The 12,898-nt window shown below is 38.9% G+C and overlaps 1 protein-coding gene across 7 annotated transcripts in view; it reads right to left on the minus strand.

Moving 5' to 3' along the window:
* Positions 1–305: 305 nt before the first annotated feature.
* Positions 306–12,898, minus strand: part of ABCD3 (ATP binding cassette subfamily D member 3) — a 75,645-nt gene continuing 63,052 nt past the window's right edge. For all 7 annotated transcript variants that reach the window (XM_023641598.2, XM_070268698.1, XM_023641599.2 and 4 more), the window contains 3 exons: positions 7,735–7,839; positions 4,324–4,380; positions 306–2,344 (listed from right to left, as the gene is read on the minus strand). In XM_023641598.2, coding sequence (XP_023497366.1) covers positions 2,267–2,344; positions 4,324–4,380; positions 7,735–7,839 — 240 coding nt within the window. In that variant the 3' untranslated portion in view covers positions 306–2,266. The remainder of the gene's footprint in view (positions 2,345–4,323; positions 4,381–7,734; positions 7,840–12,898) is intronic.

Consider the following 12,898-nt stretch of genomic DNA (forward strand, 5'->3'; position numbering starts at 1 on the left):
AAAAACCCTAAGAGGGCAGAGGTAAAATTTTGCCTCCACGACAGAAGCAAAGCCTAGATAGGTTGTATCCTATTAATGCATTGCAAACAACCCTGGTTGCTTAAATCCCTGTTTTCTCTTTATATAGAGTGTAAAGTTTGGTATTACAACACAGAGTGATAAACTTGGTTTGGAGTCTGCTGCTCATGGATGAAAAGTTCTTATCCTTTAGCTTTTTCTTCAGATTAAACTGCCGTTTCCTAGTGCAGTCTATGGAGGATACGAATAGTAACTATGTGGAAAAAGACGTTCCATGGTCAATGAAGTTTTGGAAACACTGGATTTCTTTATTGTAGGCCTTCTCACAACAATCATTTTGTTAATATACACTGTGAATCTCCAGGAGAGAGATCTTCCTCCACTCTTCAAATGCTGAGGCACTTTAATATTTGTTAAATTAAAAAAGGAAGAAAAAGTAAAGAATAGAAACCAAAATTGTTTTTTTGATGGCAAGAATCCATTATAGAAACAGTCGGGAGGCAGCCAGCAGACTTCTATTAGCAGGGTGAGGGTAACTCAGGTTAGGACACTTTCAGAAATCTGAGAATATGACAATCTCCAACTTTCCCGCCATTAAATCTTTCCCAGGACTGATGATATCTTTTAAAGTCTCCTGGCTATTTGGTAGCATTTGCGAGGTACACTGAAGGTTTTGTCCGGCTTTTCTAAAAGAGAAATTCATTCTGTTAAAGCTACATTTGACAAAAATTTTTAAAAAAGAGAGTCTGGGTGCTCAAAGGGCTTTCTGAATGTTTAGTTTTCTGTTTTTCAAGTCAGGTCTGTACGAACTAGGTATGAACTACCCAGTATTTAGATACCAAAATAAAAGGAACAAGCAAAGATTGTATAGGATATCTGATTTTTTTTTTAATCTGAACAGAAAATAAGTAAGTATACAAGTTTGCTAAAAGGAAGTGGTAAAAATTGAATGTTACGTATTGTGGAATCAGTACACCAAGTTTTACTTTGGCAGCCAGTGATTCTTAGAGTTAATTCTGCAAAAAAACAAAACCGCTTATGCAGAAACTACAATATAAAATGCCCCTTTCTGAACCCCAGTTTGACAAAACTGATTTCATATCTAACATTGATAATTCAGTTTCAGTTCTCCCTGTGCAAATAATAGTCATTAATGGTGGTTTGGTGAGATGAAATCGATTTCTCTTAGGATAGTTCAACATAATAACCCAAATATAAAAAAGATTCACAGAGACAAACCAGTGCCTAGGAAACATAATTATTATGTGCATAATAACTTTAGAACATATTTTTTAAACATGAGATCATGGTCAAAGATAGTGCTAACATTGCATACTCAGTGCATTACTCATGTAGTGCATTCTATGGCTCATCAGGAGTTCAACACCATGTAACCACCACACTTCCAATGAATGGGCTTCTGACATACAGAAATCCAACCAATTCTTCAAAAATCTAACAATCTTGTAAGATCTTGACTTGACATGTGAGGACTCTGTTTTAACACCCCAATCACTGGAGAGATCAGGTGTGAAACGTAGTAAGCACCCCTTATAAGCAAGACAGCACATATACTTTTGTGACATCACCACAAAGAACCCTCGGAACAAATCAATACTGCAGATTGAGTGGGGCACATTTATTAGTTAGCCAAAGAAAATTCAAATGGCTTTACTGGAGTCAAACGTACCCCAAGACATATACAAGGAATGAGTATAACTGTGGCAGCTAAAGAAATCTGTCACTGTGTAATAAATGCTATTATGCAATTATGCTGTACATCTTGATAATACACTATGATTCGTTTGTTTCCCACTATCATGGGATGAAAGAAAATGAAATTCAAGACTATGTCGTTAGAACAGGACAAGTGATGACCCTAGTTTTAAATAGGGTTCTTCACTGAAGGAAAAGATAGAGCCATAAAAGTCAAATTAGCTGACTTCAAATGGTTAACATCCCAGGATGAATCAGGTTACACTGATTTAAGCCCAAGTTAATTTAGGCAGGTTTTTAACCACAAGAATAAGGACATTCTTAGTACATATTAATAATTAAACAACATATACACAATTAGCAATATTCTATGTAATATTAAATGTTTTAACAACTTGTTCTCAATTATTTTATATCTAGTTCATTTGTTGCTTTGTTTAAAAAAAACAAGCTAACTTTATTTTACAATGTACTTTGTATTCCTAAGTGTACTCCGTCATTATTTCATTGAAGAGGGTCCAGTTCTCCGATCCTAAGAGCCAAACTCAACCGTATCTTCTGTTATCTGTTTGAATTCATAATTCCCTCTGCCGTCCATATGCAGGTAGTACTATGGGAAAGAAGTGGGGAAAAAACAAATAAGAGAATTTCCTTTTTGTAAGGAATTTATGTAGAAGTTTTTATACAAGAAAATGATCAGAAATAATTATTTTAAGTCACCAAAACCTTCAAAAGTTTATACTCAGAAATGCATACAGTTCTCCAAGGTAAAACTAAATGAAGAAGTCTGCTCTTTTTGAAAACAGTCACAATATAACTGCTCAGAGTGGACAGAGTACTTCCCTTTATGAGAACTAACATATGAGCCTTCCTCATCATTTTAAAGAAACCAAATCTCTGTGCATTCTACAAATGAGAATGCTTCTAGGACTCCGCCACCAAGGCTGACGTACCAGCAGGTAGAACTGCGCCAAGCGGAAGCCTGTCAACAGGGCGGCCTTGAACATATTTCCTTTAGCTGGTTTCCCAGATCAGCTCGGAACCTCTAACTTAAGGCTTTTTGTCTGTCTGGATTTTGACTTAGCACTGGAGGACAAGAGCTATGTAGCGTGCGGATCTACCCCGTCCCGTGACGGCGCTGGGACAGTAGTTACGAAGCCTCTGTGTCAGTCAGCGGTGATTTACTTAGAGGCTTTGGTTCTCGCCTTCCACACTGTTACTTCTCAGCTATTCTGGCCTCTGTCCCTGCAGTCCCTCCTGTGACCCCCTCACCTCACTGGCCTGATGCTTATCTTGCTCTGCCTACACTGCCCGAAGGGGAGAGAGGTAAGAAGCGAGTCCTCTCGCTGTCCCGTGGCTGGAATGCTCGTAAACTGACAAACACTAAGGCTTGGATGTATTTTAAACTGCTTTGATTTCTAGTTACGCAATTTCTCATCCAATTCATGAGAAACAGACAAATTATAATATGCCATAAGACAATAAAAACTCTAAAAGTCACACAGCTATACAGAACATCCTTACACTTTACTATGCACTCTCATCAGGCCATCTTTGATCCTCACGGTAATCTGAGACAGGTGGGCAAGGATCAATAATTGTTATTATACAGAGGAAGGAACTGAGGCTGGGAACAGTGGTGCTGGAACCCAGGTTTACTGACTTCAAATCCCACGTTCTTCATATTATCACTTGTACACTATCATTTAAACTGTAAGTTTCTTGAGGGTAAAGACAGTATCCTGGATCCCCTGTGACACTTAGCCCAGGACTTGGCAAAAAAGATGCACAATCAGGTTCAGTCAGGTGTGTACTTTATGGGACACAATACCCTCACCATTGTTCCAATTTTTCTCAAATCCTTTCTTTTATCCAAAATTTCTCTACCACTTAGGGGAAAAAAACGGAAGGAAGGAAAGAGGGAAGGGGAAAGAAAACAAAAAGGAATTACGCTGGGCTTACTTTTCGGGTTTGCTCATTTAACGTTAAGAGTTGAAAAGACTAGCCGAGCATGACACTGCAGGAACGCCGGAGTGAAGACAACACCCGGGCCGGGTCAAGCCTCACAGCCGCGTCTCTGCAAACCGCAGGGCCCAGTGAGTGAATGCCACGCTGTTACCGCGCAAGGAGAAACGCAGCTGACACTGTTCAGTTTCCCCTCGCAGTCCTGACCTCCACTGAAAAGGTCCCTAAACTTTTTGCCACCTAATCCTTTTTAAGCCTCTTTCCCCTATCTGTCAATATTGGATGATAAGAAAAAGTTTACCTAGCCACGGTTCTGATAAGACTATGCAAATTTTAGTTAATTATTATTCAATTGTCATTTATAAAACTAGAGAATCACTAATTGGTTCTCTAATATCTCTCATATATAACTAGGGATTGTTTATATATACTATAGCTTTCAAAACAACTACAATAATATTTAAGAAAATCCTACTTTATTTTTATAAAACTGAAATAGAATCACCTTTTTGCCTTAAAGCATATATTTATAGGGGAATATACACGAAGAACCATAATCACCTCAATTCACATATTTAAATAAAATAAACTTTCACTGTACCATTTAATGTAAGAAATACAAACCTCATGGTGCTTCCAAAGAGACTTTCTGTGGGACACAGTGAAGAGGGTGATGCCGACCTAACAGAGAAATGAGTACGGTTTATGTGAATTAACGCAGAGCCGCAAATTAAACCAGTCTATCTATTTTAAGCTGTTAAGATGACTGTCTTTGTAGCTATTGTTAAAAATCAATGTCAAAGAGAAAATATTATACCTGATGCCGTGTTCAAGGTAATGAAAAGGACAGGCCATCAACCACATAATAAAGACTAAAAGGTATCAATAAGTCTATAAGAAAAAAACAAAGCAAAACTAACAGGTACTAGCAAAAAGTGTATTATTTTGTTTGGGGCAGAAAATACATAGCCTAGCACATCTTCTATTTCACTGTGAAAATTATATGAAAAGAGTATAAGGATGGTAGAAATAGCAAAAGGTCAAAAATCAGGAAAATAAAGTCAACATTGCACTGTCTACAGTCAATCTGTTTTTCAAACACAGGGTTATAATCCTTTACTGGAAACCTGGCTTTGGAATGTGCTTTGGAATTCAGATTTTGGAAAAGTAGTGTTTACCACTCCCAGGGGTGCTGGGGTAAAATTCTGTAATTAAACACATGAATGTTTCTGCAGCAACACGTATGGACATTGACACTAAGTGAGACAAATCAATGACTTTAAAGATCCTTTGTTAGTTCAGGCCAGGTACAGCTACCCAGCGAGCCTGCTAACAAATGAACGAAAAATCTTTCTATTTTAAAAGCTTACTGGTTTTAGATTGTGAATAAGTGTTTATAGATGGGTACTTCAGATTAAAAAAAAATACTAATTGATAATAACTCTAGTTGCTCTGGATCAGGGGTTCTCAACTGGGGGTGGGGGGTGGTGATTTCATCCCTTGGACATTTGGCAACATCTGGAAGACACTTCTTTTTTTTTTCTACTGAGGAAGACTGGCCCTGAGCTGACATCTGTGTCCATCTTCCTCTATTTTATATGTGGGACACCTGCCACAGCATGGCTTGATAAGCAGTGTGTAGGTCTGCACCCAGGATCCAAACCTGTGAATCCCAGGCTGACTAAACAGAGCATGTGAACTTAACCACTACGCCACTGGGCCAGCCCCTGGAGACATTTTTGATGGTCACAACTCAGAGTGCTACTGGCACTGAATGGGCAGAGGTCAGAGATGCTGCCAAACATCCCACAATGCAGAGGACAGCCCTCTGCAACTAAGAAGTGTCCAGCCCAAGACGTCAACAGTGACGAGACTGAGAAACCCTGCTCTAGATCACTGTTTCTCAAAATGAATCTCTCGAGGCTGACAGGTACATGCTAGGGTATCCAGGAAATTTCCATCATGAGTTCTAAATTTTATTTTCATTTTGATAATTTAAAAAAAATTAGCCTAAGTACAGTCTGAACCCTTCCTACCATGAGATTTCAGCGCCCAAGTTTGTGTTTATACTTCTGCTGGTACCAAGTGATAACTTATGATATCACTTAACACTTCTAACGTGTCGTAAGTTTGGCTGCCATGTGGAAATGTTCTCAAATTGGTTAGCAATTGCATGACAAAATAAGTATATTATTAGTTGTTAATAAAACATATATTTCAATGGTACAGCCCTTATCTGATTTTTGAAAGCTTACTTCATATATTATTTCTCTTTTAATGATTCTACAATAATTGGAGGAGATCTCGACCTAATGCAGGCATTCTTTATAATAGAATTACTTACGTCAAAATACATAAGCAAAATACAAAATGTAAGATTTGGACCTTGGATTATATTTTTCCATAATTAAAATCCCAAGCCAGTGGTTTACTTTCAGCAAAAGAGTGTCATAGGTCTCTTTGATGATGCAACTTTGAAATAGTGTTTTGTCTGTACTTAATTTATAAATTTATATTGGTTTTAGAGTTGTAAATGAGATCTAAGTTTAAGGAGTTCATTCCTCATTACAGTTTATACATATTCCAGTGCTATTATAGTAATATAATTTAAATTATCAACTGGGGGGCCCCATAAGAATTTTCTTCTTTCAAATGGACTCTATGCTTTACAGGAGATTTACAGGCTGTAGCGAGATCCAAGAGGAGACTGCATGGTCAAATTACCAGCGAGGAGCCTCCAAACGCCTGATCAAACAGGGACCCCACAGTGTATGTGAGAGAACTTCACAAACACCTCTGATAGCCAGAACTCTGAGAATCTCTATGGACAAATGCACTAAGAATTACAAATGATCAAAACTGATTCAAGGATAGAAAGCAAACTACCAAAGAAATAACTCCAGTAGTTCAAATCTTCCTACAAAAATGAACGTAGCAAATTTATTCTTTCATCATTATGCCAATGCTTCTCAAACTTGAACATCATCTGAATCCCCTGGGAATTCTGTTAAAATGCAGACTCTGATTTAGTAGGGCCTGAAATCCTGCATTCCTAACACACTCCCAGGTGATGCTGATGCTGCTGATCCGTGACCACACTGTGAGGAGCAGGAATCCATACTGTATATAGGCAACATGACCTTTTCTATTTACTGTAAACTCCCAAAGGACACTCACAAAACGCTGAAGATTCCTGTACTTCATTTACTTACTTAAAACTGTAAAACAGTTAGGATATACTTATCTTGTTCTCAAAATTCAACAAGAGTAGAGATGGTGGTGATAATTCCTCACAGAAAAAAAAATAACTGAGACTACTGAATAATTACTTAAAGAATGGAACCAAGGAAGACAGCCTCAGAAAAAGACTACTAAAAGCAGCTTTGGTAAAATATTGCCCGGGTCAGAGAAAAAAATGGATAAATTAAAATTGCCAAATGATTATTGTTGAGTTTTCTTGATTAGAAAAACAAATGAGGGGCTGGCCCCATGGCATAGTGGTTAAGTTTGGCACACTCTGCTTCAGTGGCCAGGGTTCTGGGGTTTGGATCCCAGGTGCATAACTACACTACTCATCAGCCATGCTGTGGCGGCCACCCACAGATAAAGTGGAGGAAGACTGACATGGATGTTAGCTCAGGACTAATCTTCTTCAAGCAAAAAAAAGAGGAAGGTGGCAACAGATATTCGCTCAGGGCTAATCTTCCTTATTAGGTAAAGTTAATGGTATAAATTAAGAAAATATCAATTTATTAACTCTGAGTATAGGCAATGAGGTAAAACGGAAATAAATTTAAATATATTATTTGTTTCATATCTAAGACATGGCCAAAGAGAATTATATACAGAATTCATTTACAACTCTTTCTTTTACTCCTATCTATTAATTATCAGTTTAAAATTTTTATTAAAGTGAGATATCATCCTTTGATAGTAATTTTGTTACTTAATATCTTAGAATATTCTCTTCGGTTGGACACAAAGCAAATGAGGAAGGGGGACATGGACCCTCAACTGAGACCCTGTCCCACTTACCTTCCGGCAATGGCTGTAAATGTAGCCTTCCACGTCCACACTAACTGCACTTGTGCACTCATCCAAAATGGCAAACTGGGGTTTATGATAAAACAATCTTGCCATCTGAACCATAAAAAGAAATACTGTGTGACCACATGAAGAAATTAATAAGCTAAAATAGATTTACTTTAAATTAAATATGCATTTAGCCTTATAAAGCAAGTATGAAAACTATTCTAACTCAAAAAATCTACTTCCCAGAAATAGAAACAATATAAATAAACCTAATTGTTTTTACTGTCTTCCTGAACAAAGGGTAAAATGTAGCATGAGAAATACTGTTAAGAGTAAAACAAAGTTTTAAGACTGATATGAGATGAAGTTGAGTTTTAAACTAACACTAAAGAAAGTCCTTAAACAAGATTAAAGGGCACATATTTTAATCAAATCTTAGCATTCAGACTATAGATAGCTCAGGGGCAAAAATGTGTCTATTTTTAAACATTCTATTACTTAAGTAATGACAATTAATATTCAGTTGCCAATTAATACTCCCACCAATAATTTCTGGGTGCACCTGTTTTATATCCCTGTGGTCAATGCCAAGTGTGCTCATTTTTTAAAGCCTTTGCTAATTTGACAAGTAAAAATTAACATCAAGATTGTTATAACTTACATTTCTTTGCTTAGCAGGACTGCTACACATTTTCTCATGTTTATTTTCCATACGCCTTACATTTTCTGGGAATTCTTTATTTTGATCCTTTGTCTAACAGATATTCCAATTTGTCATCTCTCCCTAACAATGATTTCCATGTCACAAGACCAACATGGACACTCTTCCAGCCTTACCCAATTCATCTTCTCTGCAACACTGAACTCAGATGACCACTCCCTCCTTCTTGAGAAAGTGGCAGTGAAACCATGATCTTAAGTTTCCTCCCACTTCTTAGGCTGCTTTCTCAGTTCCTTTTCCAGCATTTTCTCTTCCAGTTGACCACCAAATGTTGGGGTTCCTCAGGGCTAATTTCTAGGTCCTCTTCTCTTTTTCCTATATTGTATCTCTCTGAGTGACCTCATCAAATCTCACCATTTCAAATATTTACATTTGTAAACTCCCAATATATATCTCTTGCCTATACTTCTCTTCTAATTTCCACAACGATATATAAAAATTCCTATTTGATCTTTCTACCTGTGTAACTCACGGGACTTTCAGACTTTGAAACTCTAAAACTCAAACAGATTTTCTAGATTTTTCCCCTTAAAATCCATTCATCCATTTCTCCCCAATCTTAAATATTTCAGAAAATGACGCTATCAAACAGCTGCTCAAGCTAAAAAGCCATGAGTCTTCACGATCTTTCCCTTCTCCTCCCTTTCACCCCTATCCCCTCATTTTTAGTCCATTCAAATGAGTCCTGTGGACTTTACAGTCCACTCCCTTTCCCCACCTCCACAATCATGCCCTGAGCCCAGAACACAATCATTTCCTGCCTGGATGATGACAAGCAGCTTCCTACTTCCTCTTTTGCTCCTCTCCAATCCATTCTCCATGTAACTGGAGAGGATCTTTCAGAAATATAAAGCAGAGAACTTCACTCTTCAGCTTACAACCCTTCAATAACTTCCCATTTCACTTAGAATAAACATCAGACTTCTCACCTGTACAATCTTATTCGTTCCTACTCACTCTCTAACCTCAGCACTCTAGCCAACATTGCCTCCTCTCAATTACCGGGACACAAGGTGTGTCAGGTCTTCGAGGCTTAGCATAAACGCCTTACTCTACTTCCTGCATCTTTCAAATTTCTCTTAACATAAGCTCCTCACACAAACCTACCCTGACCTCCCCCTCAATCCAGGTGGGTCCCTCTGTAACACCCCTGCAGCACTGCATATATCGTGAACTGTTTGTTGTCTGTTCCTTTGTTTACCTCCCTAGGCTGTAACATTCACAATAAGCAGACTCCATTTTAATCACTACTGTGCACCCAACACTTGAATATAGGAAACATTCAAATATTTGATAAATGAATGACAAACATATAAACAGCTTTCTTGAGGTTTATAACTTTGTATAAAGTGAGGAAGGAGAAGCAGCAAGTATAGACTATCACGAAGCTAGCTGTATGGAGAATGAAAGGAACACACTATAGGGGACCTTTGGTTAAGGCAGAGTTTGCTTTTAGATCAGAGAGACCTGAAAATGTCTTTCTGAAAGAGAAGGACTAGAAGAGATTAAACAGAGGTGTGTGTGTAACTGAAGGAAGGGGATGTGATAAAGTCAGAGGAGAGATGGTCCAAAACCACAGATGGAGACATTTAGCCTCTCTCAAGAGGAAGGATGCCATATCCTCCACAGATAGTGGACATAGGGAGGTAAGGACAGCCCAGCGCAGTCAGTCAGAGGCGTGGATACCTGAAGGCATTCCTCCGCGTCTCCCATAGAACCTTTTGCCTACCTTCACCACCACACTTACCACGTTATATGGAAATTTTCTCATCATGGCTCTCTCTCCCACTATGCTGCTACTTGATACCACACTACGAGAAGACTGCACAGTGAGGAGGTATGTGAACACTGCAGTTATACTGCTGCCTGAGTTGGAAAGCCACCCCCTATCCCGCACCACCAGCTTTAAATATTACTAGCTGTCTTCGGTTGGCAAGCTACTTAACTGCACTACGGTTCAATTTCCTCTGTAAAACAGGGCATTCACACTTCTTATCTCACAGGACTGTTGTCAGAATTAAAGAGATAACCCCTGTAAAGCGCTCAGCATATTGCCTATCATCTATTAAACACGCAATAAAAATTAGCTGTCATGTAACTGAAATAACAGCTTCTGTTTTTTTCTTTAAGAAGTAGGAGGTGAGTTATTCTGCTGAGAGTGTGGAGTAGGTGATGGGATGGAAAGCCTGAGTTTGGTAGTTTTTAAATGATTATCATGAAAAATGAGAGAGAGGGGCAAAAATAAGTAAAATGATTGCCAAGCCATGCTGTGAGCCCCTGAAGATTGGAAACCAAGAAAGTAGGGTGGCATCAACCCACAGCATTCTGATTTTTCCAGCTGTGCTCAGAAGCCTATGTACAGAAATGCCAAGGTGAAAAACTGCTCTTGGCTTGGGGTATAGGTTACATGAGGAAACAAACAGCGGAAAAGAAAGTTAAAGGGAAGGGACCATCGCTCATTCCTTTAAGAAAGACCTCCTGCGTACTAGGCCCCAAGCAGGCCCTCGAAGATTAAGTCTGTACTGCACAGGAAAGAAGGCAGAGCCAGAAGGGGACTGATCAACTGTCAGGAAGGGAGGGGTGAACATTCAAGAGATCTCAGTGAGTTTGAAGAAGGGGGATAGCCACCAATTAGGTAAAAGAAAAAGAATTACAAAAATGAATTTTAAAAACCTCAAAATTTTATGACAACGCTATCTCTGGTAAGGGGGTTTTGGTCCTTCTTTATACTTTTATAAATATTCCAACTTTTCTAGGATACATTCTTTCTCATAATTCAAAATAAGAAAACCTATTACTAAACAAGAATAGTGGAGTGGGAAAGATAACTCTCGGTCAGAGAAAGAAGACATCCCAACTGATGACAATAGGTGGGGCAACCCTGAGTGATGATGCCTGGGCCCAAATGGGTGCAATGGAGGGAAACATCCCTTGAGACTTCCAGGCACAATGAGAGGAGAACTGGATAGACAGCACACCTGCACACTGAAGGCTGTTCAATGCACTGGTCAAGAGCAGGAGTTCTGCTGTCAGTCCACCTGCCCTTGAATCTCAGCAGCTGTGGCATTAGTAAGCTGCTCAGGCTCTCCACATCTTTTCCTCGTCTGTACCTTACCTCAGAGGGCTGTTCCGAGTTTAATTAAATGGGATCTGCCATTCGAACCAATCTTTCCCTCATCATTACCCCAGTGCACCTTCTTAGTAGCTGTCCCTGAAGGCTGCCTTGTCTACAGTTAGCTGAGAACGTCTGGATCTCCTAAGTGGATCGTAAGGGCAGGCACCTAGCTCAGCACCTCGCACAGAGTAGATTCTGACCTGATACTGAACTCTGTGGAAATCATAATTAAGTTTTTCACTGTTAAAACAACGGAATAATCATCTTATCTCCCAGCACTTATGCTTTTAGAAATGTGTTCAGCAGACCTCCCTTTACTCAGTAGTATTATTCCATTCCCTCAATTCAAATCCTGACTCTCCTTACCCACAAGTTCCTTTGGTTCATGTGTTTTACACTGATCTTCACTCTTACGGATTCACTGTTTTAGGTGGATAAACCTTTCAAGTCTGTCCTTTATAATTTATAAACTTTCATAATTTATGAAAATGTCTTCTCTTCCCTCTTTTTACTTTGAAAATTTTCAATCTTACAAAAAACTGAAAGAACAGTAAATGAACACACACATACTCTTCACTCAACTTCACTGATGTTGTTATTTTTGTTGCATGAGGCTTCTCTCTCTCCCCTTGAATCCTCTGAAAGCAGCAAAACAGCATGCTCTCTTTTAACCTTCACACTCAATTCCCCAAACACCGGCCTGTCAGTGGCTCGGTGCGCAGCAGCGTCCTGGGTGAGCTTCCTCCAGTTCCCAAACGACTCTAGCGCAGCTCATCTGGTTTACAGGACCCTCCCCTGCCCCTCATCCTTCCAAGATACCCTCTCAGTTCTCTAGGCACATCCTTGAACTTCTTACCTTAAATAAAACTGTGCCCTCTGTACCTTTATACCACACACAAAGGATTCCTTAGACAAGCACATTTATGTTTCTTTCTGAGTTTCCTTTGTGCCCATTTGTGAATCTTGACTTTTCCTTCCATTTTCTTTGAGTCATAGTATAGGAATTTAAATCTGTTCTCCTGACTTGCAGTTATTTCTATAGTCATCCCCTAAATTGACTCCAGAAATGCCCAATCACTTCAAATTGTCACTTGCTCAGCCCAAATTCTATTTTGAGTATGGCTGACATCTCTCTTTTGTTTATTATGCATCAACACCAGATTAATCTCATTTCACAGCACTAGCCAGACAAATCACAATATTAGGTTGCTATTAAGTTCATATAGAACGGGTATGATTTGGGGGAAAAACCAACATGCAAAATCAGGGAAAAGGAGGCAATAAAAAGGCAGAATATAACTTGAACATAATGACTAAGCAATGTTGCAAAC

This window comes from Equus caballus, chromosome 5 (assembly GCF_041296265.1).
Source record: "Equus caballus isolate H_3958 breed thoroughbred chromosome 5, TB-T2T, whole genome shotgun sequence".
In the NCBI taxonomy this organism is placed as follows: Eukaryota; Metazoa; Chordata; class Mammalia; order Perissodactyla; family Equidae; genus Equus; species Equus caballus.